This window comes from Mytilus edulis, chromosome 8 (assembly GCF_963676685.1).
Source record: "Mytilus edulis chromosome 8, xbMytEdul2.2, whole genome shotgun sequence".
Taxonomy (NCBI): domain Eukaryota; kingdom Metazoa; phylum Mollusca; class Bivalvia; order Mytilida; family Mytilidae; genus Mytilus; species Mytilus edulis.
The window spans coordinates 84,459,415-84,481,106 of NC_092351.1; the positions used below are offsets into that span (position 1 = coordinate 84,459,415).

Consider the following 21,692-nt stretch of genomic DNA (forward strand, 5'->3'; position numbering starts at 1 on the left):
GATTTTGTCAAATGTGTTGGCGTCTTTTCTATTATATTTCTGTGTTATGGTAAAGAAAATTAATCACCGCCTTCATTTATCAGATTTGATTTCGTTCAAAGTAATCAGTACGATATTTTACGTTTGAAGTTAGATTCATAACAAACCTGACATAGTTTTATAATATAGTTAATTGCTACCTCAGTTTTATATTAATAAGAATTAAAATGTGCTTTGTTATTAAATGCAATATCAGTATTTAGTTCAAATATATAATCTTAAATTAATCCTAATTCTAATGACGTCATTTTTTCGACATTTTTCATTTTTTGATGCTCTGTTTTACTAATTCTAATGACGTCATTTTTTCGTCATTTTTTCGTCATTTTTCAGTTTCAAATAGGACGTCACTTGGCGTAGAGGTTTAAACGTATTCGGATGTGTCTACTTTTGTGTTTCAAATGTCTGGTTATGTAAATGTATTTCAGTTGTTTCCTGTAATTAGTTAATACTTCAGCTTTATCATGTACATCTTTTGAATATTCATTTTATTAAATTTACTGTTTGCAAAAGTATAAATTACTCTAAATTATAGGGATTTTCTGGTAACTTAACGGAAAACCCTTGCCGTTTTTGGCACAACCTTTTTGATCTTTTGGTCCTCGATGCTGTTCAACTTTGTACTCGTTTCGGCTTTCAAACTTTTGTATCTGTGCGTCACACATAGGTCTTGTGTGGACAAAATACACTTCTGGCGTATTAAAATTTTGAACTTGTTGCCTTTTGTTGGCTGTTGTTCGTGTGATTCTTTGTCAATTGTGTTCTCCAATTTATTTATATTGTAGTCCTGTGTTGTCATTTTGATGTTATATTTCACATGGCCATAAAAGTGCGAGGTTTGGCATGCCACAAAACCAGGTTCAACCCACCATTTTTTCCTTTAAAAATGCCCTGTACCAAGTCAGGAATATGGTAATTGTTATATTATAGTTCGTTTCTGTGTGTATTACATTATAACGTTGTGTCGTTTGTTTTCTCTTATTTTTGAGTGTAAATTCACATTGCGATAAGACGTGTCACGGTACTTGTCTATCCCAAATTCATGTATTTGGTTTTGATGTTATATATACATGTTATATTTGTTATTCTCGTGGGATTTTGTCTATATGTGTTACATTTTAGTGTTATGTCGTTGTTCTCCTCTTATATTTAATGCGTTTCCCTCGGTTTAAGTTTGTTATCCCGATTTTGTTTTTTGTCCATGGATTTATGAGTTTTGAACAGCGGTATACTACTGTTGCCTTTATTTATCACCACCGGACCGGAATCTCTGCTGGTGGACAATCTGTCCCCGAGGATTCTACCAGTCCGGTAGCCTAACAGCATGAAAACTAGTAGAACAAAAAATATTATACTGGATGATACGACGCCCAGGATAAAAAGGTGTCAATCGGCTGTTGTCAAGGACACAACAACACCGATTTTATCAGGTGTCCCAAGGATCATCTTAAATGATGTTATGAAAATGACACACGTGCAGTCTTCTGAATCCTCATTATACTATAAAAATTCAGACAAGTTTGAATATATTCGGCCGTGTACTGTTCAACTTTCAGATATTTTAGATTTCAATGACAACCATCAATATTGCTCTATTTCCAAATGTAACCGTAAAAATTGTAAAACCTGTGATATACTTATAACTGATACCCACTTTCAAAGTAATTTAACCACCAAAAATTACAATACACATAGTCATGAGGATTTGAATTGCACTGCTTCCAATATTGTATACGGTATTGAATGTACTCTTTGTGGATTGATCTACGTCGGGGAAACTCGACAAAGACTCAATTTTAGGATGAATGATCATCGGTCTAATGTAAATGATCCTAATAACAACAAATTTCTCTATAAACATTTCAATCAGCCCGACCATTCTATTGTTTCAATGAAAGTCCGGATTATAGAGAAAATATATCATCCAACAAATGACCCCATATTGAGTACACCATATCGTTTACAAAGAGAAGACTTTTGGATAAGAGAGTTGGGAACAGCCATTCCCTATGGATGCAATGACAAAATTGATGGTGTAGGTATTTTGTCTAGTCCCAGGTGTAGTACTGTAAATACATTACAATTGTTTAATACTTCTGCTCGACGAAATAGAAGTCATGGTCACAGAAAATATATACCACCTGCTGTACACACCGTGACAATTGATAGTCTATTAACGTCTGTTCAAAAACCTTTAGGAATTCATCATATTAGAACTAAATTATACTCCATTCCATTGTCAAAACTTTCTTTACTATTTCAAGATGCCCAAAATACTTCCGTTACTGATTCTCGTTCTGTTTTGTATAGATTAGTTGCAATTATCATGGACATTGCTAACCATAGACTATTCAAACCCGTATCGACTACATCCAATAGTGAGGAAAAACGTTATTTTTTTAAGGTAGAATTCGCCAATAAAGGTTTAGATGCTATAAATATTAGCAATATTTTCCATCAAAAATCTGTACAAAAAACTATACCTGATTACTTCAAAAATAAAGCTACACCTGTTATTTCTTATACTTACACCAAGTCTATTGCATCCAAGATTTTCAACCACAAGAGAGTTTTAGAGGCTTTTAACCTCAAAGATACAAAATCCAAGCCTCCGGATTGCTCATGTGCATCGTCACAATACAATTACAGTCCAGCTGGTCATATTATTACTGGAGACCTTGGCATCGTTACCAATGAACAACTAAGAGAGTTGTTAGCCAAGGGACCAAAATATAGAATCCCCCAGCCCATCAACTGGAAAAAGAATTTCAAGTTACTGATGGATGCAGTTGAGGACTATGCAAGAAAATGGGTAAAGCGCGAACCAGACGAACCAGAACTGGATACTTTGTCTGAATGGATCAAAGCTATTCGATCATGCATTCAGAGGCGCATACAAAAACTACGATGTAATATGAGTACTAAAGTTTCTAACCCTTTCAAGAATCCGGAGGTTGTGGATGCTTTATCCTCTTTGCATGACAAATATGTCGTTGTTCCAGCAGATAAAGCCTCCAATAATATTGTCTTCATATGTAAAAAACATTATTTGCAATGTCTCACTACAGAGCTTGGAATTGATAAAACTACTGGTAATCCTACATATTCTTTAACATCATTTACCAAGGACGAAATTTTACAAAATCATAAATCTGTCCTTCTTTCTTTTGGTATCAACATCAAAGAAAACGAAGAAAACTTGCCTTCATTATACTGGATACCCAAATTACACAAAACTCCATATAAAGAACGATACATAGCTGGGTCTTCAAAATGTTCAACCAAACATCTTTCTAAAGTACTGACTACTATTCTTTCGACAGTTAAAGATGGGCTTCAAAAATATTGTGAGGAGATATATTCTACCAGTGGTGTTAACCAGATGTGGATTCTCAAAAATTCGAAAGATCTACTGCTTAACCTTCAATCACAATCTTTGCAATTTTGCAGCAACATAAAAACTTTTGATTTTTCTACGCTATATACTACTATTCCCCATGCTCAGTTGAAAGATCGACTACACCATCTCATAAAACAGAGCTTTTTCTATAAAAATGGAAATCGTAGATACAAATTTCTTGTTTTGGGTTACAATAATTCATATTTTGTGAAAAATCACACTGAATCTCCCAGAAAATATACAGAAGATGATATTATCAAAATGCTGGACTTTTTGATCGACAATATATTTGTTGAGTTTGGAGGATTTATATTTCAACAGACAGTCGGTATTCCAATGGGTACTAATTGTGCACCCCTGCTGGCTGATTTGTTTTTGTACTCGTATGAAGCAGAATTCATTCAGAACCTTCTAAAAGACAAAAAGAAAAAGCACCTTGCGAAATTCTTTAATTTTACTTTCCGATATATTGATGATGTTCTATCATTGAATAACCCATATTTCAGCCAATACTTACATCTCATATATCCAAGTGAACTTGAAATTAAGGATACCACTGATACTAGAAGGACTGCTTCATACCTTGATCTTTTCCTCAATATTGACGTAGATGGACGACTTCACACGAAAATCTATGATAAACGGGACGATTTCAACTTCCCAATTATCAATTTCCCATTTCTCAGCAGTAACATACCCTCTGCCCCTTCGTATGGTGTTTACATATCACAATTGATACGTTATTCACGTGCTTGTTCACACTATACGGACTTCATATACAGGAGTGTGCTCCTTACGCAGAAACTGCTCCAACAAAGTTATGAGGAGGACAGATTAAAATTGACACTCCGTAAATTTTATGGACACCATCACGATTTGGTGGATCCATACGATGTTTCGTTGACCAAACTAGCTAAGGACATTTTTACCACATGGTAGATTGTGTTTTGTCATAATGTCGTCTAATCTTTTAATTACCAAACGTGACTTATTCCCGATTGTGACTGTTTTGCCGAGTGTGAACTCGCATTACTATAAGACGTGGTACGGTACTTATACATCCCAAATTCATGTATTTAGTTTAAATGTTTAATGTTATATTTGTAATTCTCATCGGATTTTGTCAAATGTGTTGGCGTCTTTTCTATTATATTTCTGTGTTATGGTAAAGAAAATTAATCACCGCCTTCATTTATCAGATTTGATTTCGTTCAAAGTAATCAGTACGATATTTTACGTTTGAAGTTAGATTCATAACAAACCTGACATAGTTTTATAATATAGTTAATTGCTACCTCAGTTTTATATTAATAAGAATTAAAATGTGCTTTGTTATTAAATGCAATATCAGTATTTAGTTCAAATATATAATCTTAAATTAATCCTAATTCTAATGACGTCATTTTTTCGACATTTTTCATTTTTTGATGCTCTGTTTTACTAATTCTAATGACGTCATTTTTTCGTCATTTTTTCGTCATTTTTCAGTTTCAAATAGGACGTCACTTGGCGTAGAGGTTTAAACGTATTCGGATGTGTCTACTTTTGTGTTTCAAATGTCTGGTTATGTAAATGTATTTCAGTTGTTTCCTGTAATTAGTTAATACTTCAGCTTTATCATGTACATCTTTTGAATATTCATTTTATTAAATTTACTGTTTGCAAAAGTATAAATTACTCTAAATTATAGGGATTTTCTGGTAACTTAACGGAAAACCCTTGCCGTTTTTGGCACAACCTTTTTGATCTTTTGGTCCTCGATGCTGTTCAACTTTGTACTCGTTTCGGCTTTCAAACTTTTGTATCTGTGCGTCACACATAGGTCTTGTGTGGACAAAATACACTTCTGGCGTATTAAAATTTTGAACTTGTTGCCTTTTGTTGGCTGTTGTTCGTGTGATTCTTTGTCAATTGTGTTCTCCAATTTATTTATATTGTAGTCCTGTGTTGTCATTTTGATGTTATATTTCACATGGCCATAAAAGTGCGAGGTTTGGCATGCCACAAAACCAGGTTCAACCCACCATTTTTTCCTTTAAAAATGCCCTGTACCAAGTCAGGAATATGGTCATTGTTATATTATAGTTCGTTTCTGTGTGTATTACATTATAACGTTGTGTCGTTTGTTTTCTCTTATTTTTGAGTGTAAATTCACATTGCGATAAGACGTGTCACGGTACTTGTCTATCCCAAATTCATGTATTTGGTTTTGATGTTATATATACATGTTATATTTGTTATTCTCGTGGGATTTTGTCTATATGTGTTACATTTTAGTGTTATGTCGTTGTTCTCCTCTTATATTTAATGCGTTTCCCTCGGTTTAAGTTTGTTATCCCGATTTTGTTTTTTGTCCATGGATTTATGAGTTTTGAACAGCGGTATACTACTGTTGCCTTTATCTGATAAGTTTTGACATAAATAACATATTTTAAAAGTGATTTTAATCCAGTAGATTCAAACTTCAGTTCTTATAATGTTATTTAAATGAATAAATTTCTTTTATTTTCTCGCATTTATATTTTAGGCATTAAGCTTAATGCCTGCACACAATTTTCAGGATTTGAGCTTAAATCCTAGGATTTAAGACTAATGTCTAACATTATTTAGGCAATAGACTTACTACCTAGGCATTAGCTTATTGCCTAGGATTTAAGCTTAATGCCTAATTTCACTTATTGCCGCTAACATATATACATGCTATCAATCTATTTAGATAAAGATCTTTCTTAAAATACAAATATATCATTCTCACAATTTTTACACTATTAAGCAAACATTTCTGTATGCCAAATAAACTGTATTTATATTACCACAATTTCTTATCATTAACACCATAAAAGTACATGTAATTCAGATGAAATTCAAAAGTAATTAAGCATTACATGATTTTTTCATTATAATTAATTAAATAACCATAACATGTAATTCAAATGTAATTCAAAAGTAATTAAGCAATACATGATTTTTTCATTGTAATTAATTAAATTACCATTACATGTAATTAAAAAAATGCTCAATTGAACATTTCAATTACTTGGAAAATTGAAATGCATTACACTTAATTACCATTACACTTTCAATTACCCCATCCCTGCTTTTGCTTATAAATTGAGAAAAAAAAACAGACAAAATAACAAAAATCTTAAAACTTAGCAATTAATCATGAAACTGAGGTCAAGGTCAAATAAGACCTACGAGGCTGAACATCATAAAATATTTCCATACACCACATATAGTTGATTTATTGTATATAGTATTGGAAACAAAAGCAAAAAAAAATCAAAAATCTAACTTTGACCAATTTAATATGAAAATGAGGCCAAGGTCAGACGACACTTGCCAGTTGGACATGTACACCTTACAATCATTCCATACACCAAATATACTAGACCTATTGCTTATAGTATATGAAATATGAACTATCCATTAAATGAGGTCCGGTCGAGTGAAAACTGTTTGACAGGCACGAGGATCTTGCGAGGTAGAAACCTACCAATATAGTTATCCTATTACTCATAATTAGATAGAAATTACAATTAACTTTTTTCCAGTAGTCACCAAATCATGAAAATGAGGTCAAGGACAATGGACATATAACAGACACATCTTTGTAACATAAGGCATCCTTATACGAAGTATGAAACATTCAAGTCTTCCACCTTCTTAAATATTAAGCTTAAAGGGAGTAAGTTAACGCTGCCGCCTCCGCCTGGTCACTATGTCGAGCTCTGGTCACTATCCCTACGACAAAATTCGCAGGCTCAACATGGTGGGTTGAACCTAGTTTTTCGGATTGTCATACCTAACATTTTACGGCAATGTTAAATATACCGCTAAACCTTACATTACATGACAGGAATACAGTACAGTACTAGTATTAATTGTAACTGTCAAAAATAATTACGTGTATACTTTTTTTAATGATATTTGAATAAAGTTACTTAAAGGCAATAGTAGTAAAACTCGTAAATCTATGGACAAAAACAAAATCAGGTTAACAAACAAAAACTGAAAGAAACGCATTAAATATTAGAGGAGAACAACGACACAACATTAAAATGTAGCACACACAGCAACGGACTAAGCGTTAGACAAAATCCGATGAGAATAACAAATATAACATCAAAACCAAATACATGAATTTGGGGTAGAAAAGTACCGTGACACGTCTTATAGTAATGTGAATTCACACTCAAATATAGGAGAAAGCAAACGACACAACGGATCAAGTTCACAATATATTTCTTAATAGATCAAATAAATTATGAATCCACTTTGGTTGCCTAACCGTCACCTTTGTAACGAAATGTTATGTAACGTTATGTATACACAGGTAAAGAATGTCTCGAGTACTATTCTCAATATTGTCTTGTCCAAAGTAAAGTGTGTCAACATATAAGATTTTTTACCTCTATTCGGCACAGTAGGATGCACGACAATCAGATAAAATATACCACCACCTGCACATCCCCTTGTGTGCCTGCATGATTGTTATTTATGATACGTTTAGGAGTTCGCCGTTTCAATATTAAAACTCAAAAACTCATGTACACTGTTAACCACATGCTATTCAGACCATTATCTACTTGCGAAGAAGTTGTTTACGAGTACAATTCGCTTATAAGGGATTTGATGCTACCAGTTTCTAACAGGGACAAAGCCAAAGGTGTTTAAAATCATTATGTAAACGGCTGAAATATCTTTATATTTCGTACACATTTTACAAACTAGAGGCAAACAAAGGGATATTCAAACTCATAAGTCTAAAACAAACTGAAAGTGACATGGCAAAATTACTTAAATTCAAATAGTACGATTTTTTTGTGATTGAATTTGAAAAACCAAAACAAGAACCAGTGATTTATTTTTGGTTGAATAATATCAGGAAATGAGTACTGTGTCCATTAAAACCATAAAGTCATTTGTAATTGTGTCATAATACAGTTGTTTTTCATGGAAACAAGTAATGTCGGAGGAATTTTTTACTTTATATCGTTTTCATCATCATTACATATAAATTTTATGTAAAAAAATCATCAATAAATCTTAACAATGTCAATTATTTGTAATGTTTTCTACTCTTTTCCCTGCTAAATGATCTTCGGATATTTCTCGGAAGAACTGTTTACAGATGATATCGGATATGTTTCCTACGTCATAACTACAATCCCCTTCCTTTTTCGTGAATGTGACCTACCGAATTAGACTATTTACTGGTTTGTAATAACATGATTAACATGACGGGTGCCACATGTTGAGCATGATCTGTTTACTGTTCCAGAGCACATGAGATAACCCCCAGTGTGTTGTGGGGTTCGTGTTGCTTAGTTTTTAGTTTGCTATGATGTGTCGTGTATAGTTTTATTTTTTTGTTTGTCTTTTTCCTTTTTTTAACCATGGCGTTTTCAGTTTATTTTCGATCTATGTGTTTGACTTTCCATCTGATATTCTTCATCCCTCTCTCAAATGCAAGTATTGATGGCTGAAAATAGCGTACTCAGAACCCATAGGGAAAAAAAAGATCAAAGACACAGCGTACCAATAAATTACTCGCAATAAAAGTTTCATTAAAACTAATGCAGGAAATCATCTGTTTAATTGTTTATTTCGTCTGCCCCTCTCTACCTATTTCACTCTTTAATACTACTCTAGTAACCTGATTACCATATGGTAAATGACTCTAAACAAAGAAATATCATACAGCCCACAGACCGCAACCCGGAGCCAAAAGCCCGGAGCTAAGGTCAACCGAAGCTGATATCAACCGAGGCACCTGTATAAACAAAGCAACAGGGCACCAGCTGATTTACATGACTGATTCGACAGTTAACATATAAACTCTGATTAAGGGCGATAAAAATAGATTGTTAATAATTACTTTATAACGGTAAATTAGAATAAGTAATCTAATTATACGATGATTATAAAACTCACTGATGCATGCATTAAACGAAAAACGTTACAGTATATTACAATGATGTTTATCCACAAAGGTTGTGCAATGTTAAAACTCTCTTTGTGTGAAATCTATTATTATTTTAGATATAATTAAGACAATTCCTAAAAGCAAAGTAAGAAACAGTTTTGGATAATTCTCAAAATTCAGTTCATTTTTAATTTCACTAGAAACTACAACAATATCTTTTGCGCTTACTTTTTCAATATAAATTTCAGGACCTCTTAAATTCTTTAATGACTTAAATGCACCTAATACATCATACAATGATTCACCTATTACAACCCCAGAAATGTAATTAGAATTGAAATGAAAGTTGAAGTATCTGTAACCCGAAAATTTATCTAATATGTACAGTTTAGCAAGACCATACTTGCTGTAATATATAAATAAGTTTATATGGTTTTCTACAACTATCCGATTTGTATTGGAAGCATCTGATAGACAGTAACCTACTGTACGGAAAAAACCGAAAAAATATGTTACATCACACCTGGTGCATTCTAAAATTACTCTTGTTTTGAAAATAACATTCTTTTCCTCCATTACACTGAAACCAATTGACGTGTAATTTCTATCTTTACTAAGTTCGTAATTTTTCTCTCTCATTCCGATCTTGAAGAGGATGTCGCCACTATTTGACTCGTCAAAATCGATGCTAATCATAGTTTTTAAAAATTGATCTGATAGGTACATTTTAAGATTGTTTCCCGGATGTGTGTCATTTAACTTTGTATTTGACATTGTTTTGTTGTCGTCAGAAATGTATAAATTTGGGTGTAGTGTATTTCGATCAAACCCAACTTGATTTGTTACGATTGTTATCGAAACAGTGATTTTGTCTGAATTATAAGCAGCAAAAACAGGCCTAAATGGACTAATTAATTTGGTGAACGAAATCCTATGCAACTCCTTAGTAGTATTTTTCTTTGGGAATTTAGCTTGAATTATAACTGTAAAATCAGAAGGTCGATATGCAAGTATAAATCGCCCTTCATAAAAAAGAGAATTATTTTCACTTTTAAATATGGCCTTTCCTGGAAGAAGTATACCATTATCAGTTTTAAGACAAACACCAAAAGAATTTGGACAGGTAAAAGCACTAACAGAAAACACAGACGGATACAAAAACTCCTTGCTAATGCTGTCATTTGTTAATCCAAATTCAAAAACTGTATATTCAGCATTGTCTTGTACATTGTTTTGTGATCGCAAAGCCATTGGTTGAAATCTTATAGAAAATTCGATAGAACTGCTTTCTTCAAGAGGAAAAGTGGTGTTTGCAAAAACACCTCCATATTTAAATAATCTTTTAGTTGAACCACACGACATATCTTCCAAAGGTTTTGTAGCCAAAGTATGATTATCAGCTGATCGACATGCAAACTGATTTGTATCTCGAGTATCAAACTCAAATTCGTGAGCTGGAAATAAAATACTTATGTTAGAATATGTTATTATTATTTTAAAAGAGGGCAATTTTATAGAATAGTACTTAAAAAACTAAAACAACAAACATTATCAAAGAATCTCTTTGATTTAAAATATAAATAGTGTTCATCAACATCTAGATATTGACTGCATTGGAAACGCAATTTCAAGTAAAACTGCCATATTTTTTTAACCGACTGGCAAGAGGAAATTTCAAATGTCATGAAAGATATCGTAACGTTGATAATTACTCATTTCAAATTTCATGCTAGATATACTCTTGAAAGTATGATATTTGACCAGCAAAATCCCTGGTTAGGTACATTATAAGTGCTCAGTGACCAGCTTGTTTTTTTTTATAAATTCATGACAAGAAAATATTAATGCGAGCATGTTTTCGATAACACTGACATATTGAACCAAATTAGGTGCTCCGGTGGCCGTGTGGTCTAAGTAGTTACTACTGTTATCACAGGTCATTCAACACTGAGGTTGTGAGTGCGAACCTCGCTCGTGCAGGTACAGTCGACTACAATCTTAATTGACTATGTTTGTCAGTTATCCTGTCAAAGGTCGTTGAATTTCTTAGGGCACTCCGGCTTCCAAAAGCGGTGCTTTAGAGTGGAGTTAAAACACAAAAAATTAATCAATTGAACCAAATTACCAGCAATGAAAGTGAGGAGATTATGTAGATATAAAGTGTATATGGTGTCATTTGCTTTTCAGAAGAATATTTTGACTTAAAATCGTTGTACGTAAATGAATTTGGTGTTTGCAGCAGATGTTTGCTAATTTTTTCAATTTTGTTTTAAATTAGCTAATTGAAAAAATGTTAACATTTTGTAATTCTTTACGGATTTAATGTATCAACCTCCAAATTTCTTTTCTTTTGCATTTGTCGTTTTGTTGCTGTCTGATTGAAATATACTCTTATTCAAGCAATACAATAATGTAATGTATAATGAGTAATACCAAATGAAATAGTGTTTAAGCATCTCTTTATTTTAGATGGTGCTAATATTTAAGGAATAACAGTACTGTAGTTGAAGATTTGCCACCGTCAATTGTAGATTTGACGGTCACAAATGCAGTTTTACTGGCGACGCGTAGCGGAGACAGTAAAACGGAGAGTTGCGACCGTCAAATCAAAATCGACGGTGGCAACTCTTCAACTACAGTACTGTTATTCCGATTCTAATGCATTTCAAAAAGAAATAATACGATAAAAATTAGAAAACTGTCTAAATTTGACAAATAAAAAAAATCCGCGAAACTTCATGAATGATTTTGGCGCCAAGACGTCATGGATAAATGTGACGTCATACAAATGAAAACTTCCACACCAGAGGTTATTACGTTACCTGTACGCTTCAATTCGGATAAAATAACATTAAAACGGCGAATTCGAGGTAGGTGTTGTTTTATTTTCGGTTATATAGTAGTAATCGAACATTTGTTGATTCAATCATTTCAAAATGGTTGTCCCTCCTCAGTTACGCCTGGTCAACTGTGGATTTGACGGCAACTTTTATCCAATGAAAAAAATTGTTACATACAAATTGCATTAGAATTTCATACTTACAGTCACCATGTTCTAACATTCGAAGTGGTATCAGTGTTATTTCACGTATAACCATGGCTATAATAAGAAGCATCATAATATGCCATGATATGTCCCGAAATATGATCACGTATCCTCGGATTTTCTCTAATTCAAGGTTTGTCCAAACAGCAACACGTTCATTGTGACCCAAATCAACCGTATTCACCTGTCTGACATCTTGATTCGTGTTTCCACCATGCCTTTCATTATGTTTCTCCGCATCAAGCTGTGTATCGTTTGGGTTCTCTTTGTCGTTATTTAGAAGTTGAATCAGATTCAAAGGAAGTTTTATAATCACCCAAATTAATGCGATCACATGTAATACAGATTGCATAGAATAGCTAAAGACAGTTTTTACTTTTTTGAAATTATATTTTTTAAATGGGCTGATTGTATTCCTTAAGTAATTCTGTTGTTTGTTCTCTGTAAATATAAGAAGAGAAAGTGTTGCTAAAATAATGAAAGCACTTTGTTGTCAACTTGATTAAATCATCAATGCTAGATAACTTATAAAACATGAACCCCACAAACAAACTTGATTTGTTTTAGACAGACAGACCGATTATTTTACACCCAAAATGTCGTTCAGGTTAAAAAAAAAAACACATCAAAATCAAACCAAAACTGAATATTAAAAGTACCTACAATGAAGTCACACAGACAGAGTGAAAGAATAACATCATCCTTCTTATTTCTCCTTTCCATTATTACAACACATATCTTAGGAGGCATAATATCAATCTAAAGTTGTATCACAGAGGTGATACTACTTCATTTGAAACTGATTTAAAGAAAATTAAAATTTCAAAGGAGTACATTGTCTTTTCCAAAGAACAAATACAGCAAATATCTAATTTGATCTACCTGCAGTATATAGGATAAGTATCAAAGATTCAAAATAAATACGATATGAGGCGGACTTTGTTAATTCATGAAATATGCATTCAACCCCGCCACATTATCTATGTATGTACCTGTAATTCGGTGGTTGTCGTTTGTTTATGTGTTACATATTTGTTTTTCGTTCATTTTTTTTATATAAATATGACCGTTAGTTTTCTCGTTTGAATTGTTTTACATTGTCATATCGGGCCTTTTATAGCTAACTATGCGGTATGTTGGCGGCCGTACGGTGACCTATAGTTGTTAATGTCTATGTCATTTTTGTCTCTTGTGGACAGTTGTCTCATTGGCAATCATACCACATCTTCTTTTTTTATATTTTAAAACATTTACTAAATTCTATATAGATCCAAAGATTTGATTAGTAAATTTGACTGTATCTTTAGAACGTATTTAAAACGGCATTTTATATCCTTTGTTTTACGGTAATATTGTAGTAAAAGCGCGAAAATCACTATGTGATCCGTGTAAACAAACTCATAAGTAAAGGTTATCTTACCAATGTTGTAATTAGATATTTAAATAGTTAATGTTGGCTCAATTATCGATTTTTTCATCAGCAAATTAAAACATAACTAAATTTGTATTATTTTTCAGCGAGATATATAGAGACACGTTCATTTTTTCAACAAAGAAGTAAATTTCTAACTATCCTACAGCCTGTCGATACATTTATTATTGGCATTGCAAAAGTCATATTGTCTTTATTACTGTCCATGACGTTAAAATACTAAATCCCTGTTGATTTTAGTTTCTGATGCATGATTTTTTATTATTAATAATTGTTTTTTTGTTTTTTGCTTTTAACTGTCAGTAACTGCGAGTACTCTCAAATCGTACTTTTTTGTTAATCTGACCTGTTGATACTACGCTTTCTTTTGTTATTTAATGTTTACTTATTCAGGGCTATATCTAGTCGATATATCAGCTTTGTGTTTATTTGACTATAAATATTCACCTCTTTGTACTATGAACAAAAACAAATACCTGTGTATATAATTGTATATAGTGGCTTTCTGTTCAAGGTTATTGTTGATTTTTGAAATTGTTTAACATCTCACAGCGGTAAACTACTGTTGTTTTTATCTAATTACACCCCTCCCCCTTTTATTGATTTTGTACTTACATTAATTCATAGATCAAATCAAGTTGTTCAGTGTTTGTTTCTTTTTTGTTAATGTCTTTTTGATTGAGTTAAGGAATTTCAATTGATATTTCATAGTGTCTTTCTATTTTGTGATGTTACACTATTGTTTCAGATAAAGGTGAATTAAGATTGGTTTCCCTTATATTTTTTGTTTAAAATTTTCCTTTTTTTCTAAATTTTAAAAAAATTGCATCATTGACTTTTTTCATAAAATTTGGTACAAATAATCTTCATATTTAATCAAACCGAAAGTCATTTTCAAAAGGCGGGGTCCGTGAACTCGTTCAAAAGTTAAATCAGTTTAAATAATAAAAATCAGTCGACAAATGCATCTTTCCCCGATATGTCACAGTTTGACGTCGCGAAATTTTTGTTTACGTTAGCAACGTCATTACCTCCACTGTAACTGTATGCCCTTTAAAACGATAAACCCCGCTGCATTTGTTTGCACCGATCCTAAGTCAGGATTCTGATGTTCATTTGTTGTCGTTTGTTGATGTGGTTCATAAGTTTTCTCGTTTATTATATAGATTAGACCGTTGGCTTCACACCAGTCATTTTATTGGCCCTTTATATCTTATTGCTCGATGTTAGCCATGGTTCAGCGTTGAAGACCGTGCTTTGACCTATAATGGTTTACTTTTACAAATTGTGAGTTGGATGGACGGAGAGTTGTCTCATTGACACTCATACCACATCTTCTAACTATTTTGATAAAGGTGACTTGTGTTAATTAGATGAAATGATAAGTTATCTGCAAGTTGATGACTATAAAACAAATATATTAATAAAAAAAAAAACTACCTTTAGTCAGTTTCATCAACAGTTCGTTATCTTCCTTTTCAGACGCGTATTCCATATTTTCAACATTTATGTCGAACATATCAAACAGATCAAAGTGATCAACATCTATGTTCTCCTCAATATCATTTTCTCCATGTGTTAAATCTGCAACTGGGGTATCTAAGTACATGTTCAAATGAGCCTCTACCGACTGATGGACTTTCAGAAGCGATCTCATACTATTACGGTTGATCAGTTGTTCAGAGTGGTTACAATATTCTGTAGCATTTTTCAGAAAACTGTCTTAACTTTCTTTTCTTGCTCTATCTTTTGATTCTTTCTGTTTAAAGGCAACGTTGTATCTATCTACAAGTTTTTGTCTTTTGTTTTCTAAAATTTTAATACCCCTGTTGAAAATTGCATCAACATTTCTGAGAAATTCCGTCTTTTCATCTTGTAACGTACTGTCTTGAAAGTTGAGCATTGTCGCTTCGACTTGTGATATTCGTCTTCGAAGAGATTTAACGTCTTTTCCTAATTTTATTTTCTTCTTTTTGAAAGCTTCTTCGATGTCTTCAAGTTCATGCTTACTTGGGTCTCTATGTTCAGCTATAACACACGAAGGGCAAAGTAAACTTTGACAATTCGGAGAGTTACAGAAATGTTTAAGTTTTGCCCTTTCATGTTGAGGATTCAGACATAAATCAAGATATTCTTCTCGGAATGTCTCATGTGTGTTTATAATTGCGCTTTGCATCTTGTATTCTGTTTCGTGTAGACAGCGACAAATCTCACAGAGATTGATTTTACGCTGTTGACATTTGTCGGTTAGATCAGCGATATTTCCAAATAGGTAAAATTGTTTGAAAGAATTTAGATTGAAGTGAGCCTGTAAAAACTATTATAAATCCCGTCTGGTGATATCCTTTGAAAATCTAAATGTACATTTGTCTTCAGTTTATGAACAGGGTTACAGGTCGGACAATTAATGGTGTCCTTCTATAGACCGAGCTTGTTTAAACATTCTGAACAAAATGAATGATTCCCTGGGTATACGCTTATCTTTGTCAAACAAATTGCGCATATGTTTCACTCCAAATATCGACGTTCCAATTCAGTTATTAGATTCACAGCATTTTTCGTAACCAACTTACTTCATTCTGAAAGAATCACAGTATTTCATTTGTTTTATTAAAAAAAAAATTACGTTATAACAGTAAGGCTTCATAAGATATCCTGAACAAGAATATGTGTTCATACTGCACCATGCCCTGCTCACACTATCCCATATCTTGTAAACCAAGAAATCAGGTTTAAACATTGACTGGCATATAATTACGTTCCATACATAATGAATATGTCCACTATGTGTTATTTTGATATGAACACAAATAAAATTGAAAAAGGAAATGGGGAATGTGTCAAAGAAACAACAATCCGACCAGAGAGAAGACAACAGCTGAAGGCTACCAATTGGTCTTCAATGCAGCGAGAAACTCCCGCAACCAGAGGAGTTGTTCAGCTGGCCCCTAAACAAATATGTAACTAGATCAATGATGATGGACGTCATAATAAACTCCACATTATTCACTAAAAAACTAAAATTAAAAATCATACAAGACTAACAAAGGCCAGAGGCTCCTGACATTGGTCAGGCGCAAAAATGCGGCGGGGTTAAATATGTTGTTTTATATATCCAAACTCTCCCCTTTACCTCTAGCCAATGTAGAAAAATAAACGCACAACAAAACGCACAGTAAAACTCAGTCTAAGAGAAGTCCGAGTCCGATGTCCGAATAGGTAAATGACAAAATGGCAACAACACATCAATTGACAAAGGATTACTCGCAGTTACTGGCATGCCTGCTCCAGACCTCAATTTAACTGATTGAAAGATTATGTCCTCATTATATGAATATCAATCACAATTCCTCCCTTTAGGGGATTAGTATTATATCATTATAAAATATACGAGATGAACATCAACCGTGTCATGCCAACAACTGGTTTTAGAATAAATATCTTTAATTCCGATGCAAAGACCCTATAAGTGAATCAATATTAAAGCCAAAATATGTAATCTTTAATGACCGGACATCAGTATCGTAACTGTATACCTTCTTAATAAGTCTTCTAAAGGTTTTGTTAGCTTTTGATGTGAATACTGTGGATTAATTTCTTTTTCGTAGGTATCAATTTTGGTGGATTGAGGAAAACTTGCACTTTCGTGGATATTTGATTTCGTGCCAATCTCTGCATACAAAGCCTACAAATAATTTGCAATTCGTTGAACATGCACATTCGTGGTTCACCACATGAAATCCACGAAAATTGGTATACAACGAATAATAATCAAAACACAGTACTGACATTTTTTTCTGTTTTGTAAAGAGTATAACCATAAAAGATTTGATTTGAAACACCTGAACGTATATGATGTCTAAATGTTGAGATATATTTACGAATGATGTCCGTGTGCCAATGATACAATTTAGTTAATGTATAGTTAACTACTTGAAACCTTGAACATAAACTAGTATCTGATACTGAAGGGGTGAGTGGAATAGCAATTGAACGGACGGACCAGAAAGCATTATACTTTCTACCTCGGAGACGTGCAATGCTTAAATAATTGTGAGATTAATTCCCGATTATGAACATGCTATGCTTAAAAACATGATAACATTACTGATAGTTCTATTTTCCAAATTCTTTTCAAGGAATCATACAATGTTTAATGATTTTGTGAGTTAAGGATAATCACGTATTGAGAGTGTTATTAAGTTCATTACAGATACATTCTGAGGGCGAATTAGTTTAATTGTTGCAACTGCTTGTAAAGAGTTTCTAACCTGGTATCACACACACACACATACGTAAACATTGAAATGAAAGACGTTATCAATAATTTTATCGGACCATTTTGCTTATTTTTAGCTTTCGTAGTGAATGATGTTGAAGAATTAGCTTTTCTATGCAAATTTTACGTTAAGACAATTGCAATAACCAAAGCTTGAATTACATACACTACAAACAGGCAAAGGTTTGAAATGCGTCCGTGTACATTTACGCCAAACATTTTTCATTTTAAAATGAAAAATAAATTTTCAAATTGCTCTGCAAATCTTAAAGGTAGTTGGTTTGAAAAATGTAACAAAAACCTATAGAAATCACTTTCGAAAAACCATTTTCTCTATGAGATTTGAAATTTGTTATTTTCATGAAATTATCTTTTTGATTTAACGAAGATATTGAAACAAATAACAATAACTTTCTGTTAAAAATGATTTTATTTTGTCAAAAGTTTTAAATTATTAAAACATTTGTATTTGCTTGCTTTAGAAAACAAAACATATTTCAATCTCATTCTTAAAAGCAAATATTGAAAATACTGACCTTTAGCATTTTTCAATTTAGTTTACAATATTGACAAATGGAAAATGATCTAACGTGGAGCATTTTTCAATTTGACTTACAATATTGAAAAATGAAAAATGCTCAAGCGTGGAGCATTTTTCAATTTGTCTTCAAATATTGAAAAATGAAAAATGCTCCAACGTGGAGCATTTTTCAATTTGACGTTTAATATTGAAAAATGAAAAATGCTCAAATTTTTCAATTTTCATTTTACTGTGCAATATTCAAATTTGAAAAATGTTCATTACTTAAATGTCTAATAATGGGAACGAAATGTAATTTGTTTCAATGTAGACGTTTTAAATGTTTAAATTGTTGTCCCTTTTTATTAAATGTTTTACTATTTCCGTTTTTTTTTGTCTTGTTTTAAGCGCAATATGTCTTGAAGATCTTTTTAAGGTGTGTTTGTGTGTGTGTGTGTGTGTGTGTGTGAACTATGTGTGGTATCAACAAATTCCGAACAAGAATGGTACACTGACAAGTACGATAATGACCACAAAGAATCATTCTTTCTTTTTATCTATATACAATGTATATAGCTGTCTTTGTAGCTACGTGTTTATATCTATCTTTCAATCTGTCATTCATTGTATATATCTTGCTATCTGTCTATCTTTCTGACTTTTGTTTTTCTTTGTCTTTTCTTTCCGTAAGTCGTTTTTGTTCTGAAAATGGAATTACTAGGCGATGCGGAGTAGACGAAGTTGCATTGGACCATATCGTGGCTGAATGTGTCAAACATGTTAGAAAAGAAGAGAAAATAATAGAATATTAGATATTGTACATGTCAGTTTCTGTACATGCTCAAGGAGCAGGGTTCGCGATTCGAAAGGGATGGGGAGGGATGGATGTAGATGTTAAATTATTCTGATCACTGTGCTAGTATATGTTTTCAATTTTGTATTTTTCTACATTGTACAGCGTTTCCTAATTTTGAATCTGTTAATACAAACTTGTTTTTCCCAAGCTTATGATATTCACAATTTCATTCGCAGAATTTCAAATAAGCAATCATCTTATAAAAGAAAATATGAAATTAACTTGCATGCATGTATGTGTGGTAAATGTATATTTCGAAGAATGAAAGACTTCTTATATTTGCTTTTACCGAAAACAAAATGTAGCAAAGAATATATAATAATTATGTGAATAGTATTTCAACAAACATGAATCCGTTCCTCCGAGGTTCTGTATTATGTACATTCTATTATCATGTCTTTAATATGATTTTACATCTTCAATATGTGAAAGCAAAACATGTCGACACAAAAAAGGGGTCTCAGTCAGTGACAATCTTCTTTTGAAATACAAAAAGGAAAAAATAACAGATCGACACAGATCGACACAAATGATCGAATTTCAAACCGTATGCATCATGTACATGGAACAAATACTAGAAGTTACATTTATCAAGCAAAGGAATCAACGTGTGTGAAGCTAGAGTTGGTGAAGCATTAGCGATAGTTAACCCTCGCTACCATCATTTACGACAGCAGCAGTGGTTGATCCAGAACTTTGCATAAGGGGTGGCACTGACTGACCTTAAGGGGGTCCAGTCATGCTTTGGCGATTTCCTATATAATCAACCAAAATTTCCCCACAAAAGGGTGGGGGAACCAACGGAAATACATAGTGTTTCAACTTCTGCAATAATGACAGCGTATAATGCACATGGTCGACGCTTCCACAAAGCCAAAGTAAGGGACAACATCAAAAGTTCAATGTAGGATAATAAAAAAATACTTAATTTACATAGTTTTTTCACTGATTTCTTATTCTTAACTTAATTTGTGAAATATTGATTGTAAAAAACGGACATATATGTAAAATCGATTTTGGATAAACAAAACTCGCAGCAATTTCACACCCCTCCCCCTCTATCACAAACATCGAGCACGCTTGTATCTGTAGTATATGTTTAGCATTTTTTATAACTTGTTTCTTTGTTTGTATAGGCCCGTCTAAAACGGGACATATTATGGTATACCGTTGCCCGTCCGTCGTCCACACTTCGGACAATTAATAAAAAACGCTTCCACCAACTTTTATGGAACTTTATCGAATTGTTTATATCTATTGACGTAAGCTCCCTTTCGATTTTTATAAAATTCAAATTTTTCGTTTCCATGTTATGAATTTTTTTTCCTTAAAAAGGGGGGAGTTTTCCAGTTTTCGGAGACTAATTCTAAAATGCTTCCATCAACTTAATGAGACTTTGGTGAATTGTTTAAATCTATTGACGTATGCTCTGATTTTTATAAATTTCAGATTTTACGTTTCCGTGTCATGAATTTTTATGCTTAAAAAAGGGGGGATTTTCCAGTTTTCGGACAATCACTCATAAACGCTTAAACAAAATTTTATGACAGTTTAGTGAACTGTTTAAATCTGTTGACTTAAGCTACCTTTCATTTTTTTTTTTAATTTCAGAATTTACTTTTTTTTAGTTATGAATTTTTATATTGAAAAAGGGGGATTTTTTCCAGTTTTTTGGACAATAACTCAAACACGCTTTTACCAACTTTTATGAAACATTTACATTTTTGGAGTTTTGGAGTTTTTATTCATAAAAAAATGAGGCTTTTTTTCCAGTTTTTCGGATAATAAATCACAAATGCTTTCAGCATTTAATGATTAGACTATGGTGACTAGTTAATATATCTAATAATTAAACTAAGTACCCTTTTGATTTTTATATAATTTCTGATTTGATGTTGTACAGTTTTGGGGATTTTTTCTTCTGACAAAATGTCGGAAACGGTCAAGGAAATTTTGCATGACGAAATTAAAGAAATGGTGATAGACACAAAAGAGAGTACTGGCAGTATAACATGGAAAGACGGAACAAGAATTGTGGAGCTTTTAAGTCTGGCACTAAATAACTGCAAAACGCTGCACGGCCCAGCGGAATCTGCTCAGTGTAGAGAAAGAAATATTTCAAGGAATTGGGATCTATCTTACTATTCGTTGCTTAAACTGTAACATGCTGAAAAACAAAATTCGGAACAAA

General features: G+C 32.6%; 1 protein-coding gene across 1 annotated transcript; it reads right to left on the reverse strand.

The window, feature by feature from the left end:
• Positions 1 to 9,354: 9,354 nt before the first annotated feature.
• On the reverse strand, positions 9,355 to 16,224 carry LOC139486438 (uncharacterized). Its single transcript, XM_071271317.1, has 3 exons — positions 15,287 to 16,224; positions 12,412 to 12,855; positions 9,355 to 10,822 (listed from the first exon to the last, which is right to left on the reverse strand). The coding sequence occupies exons 1-3, from the start codon at positions 15,501 to 15,503 to the stop codon at positions 9,447 to 9,449; spliced, it is 2,037 nt and encodes a 678-aa protein (XP_071127418.1). The 5' UTR covers positions 15,504 to 16,224; the 3' UTR covers positions 9,355 to 9,446.
• Positions 16,225 to 21,692: the final 5,468 nt, after the last annotated feature.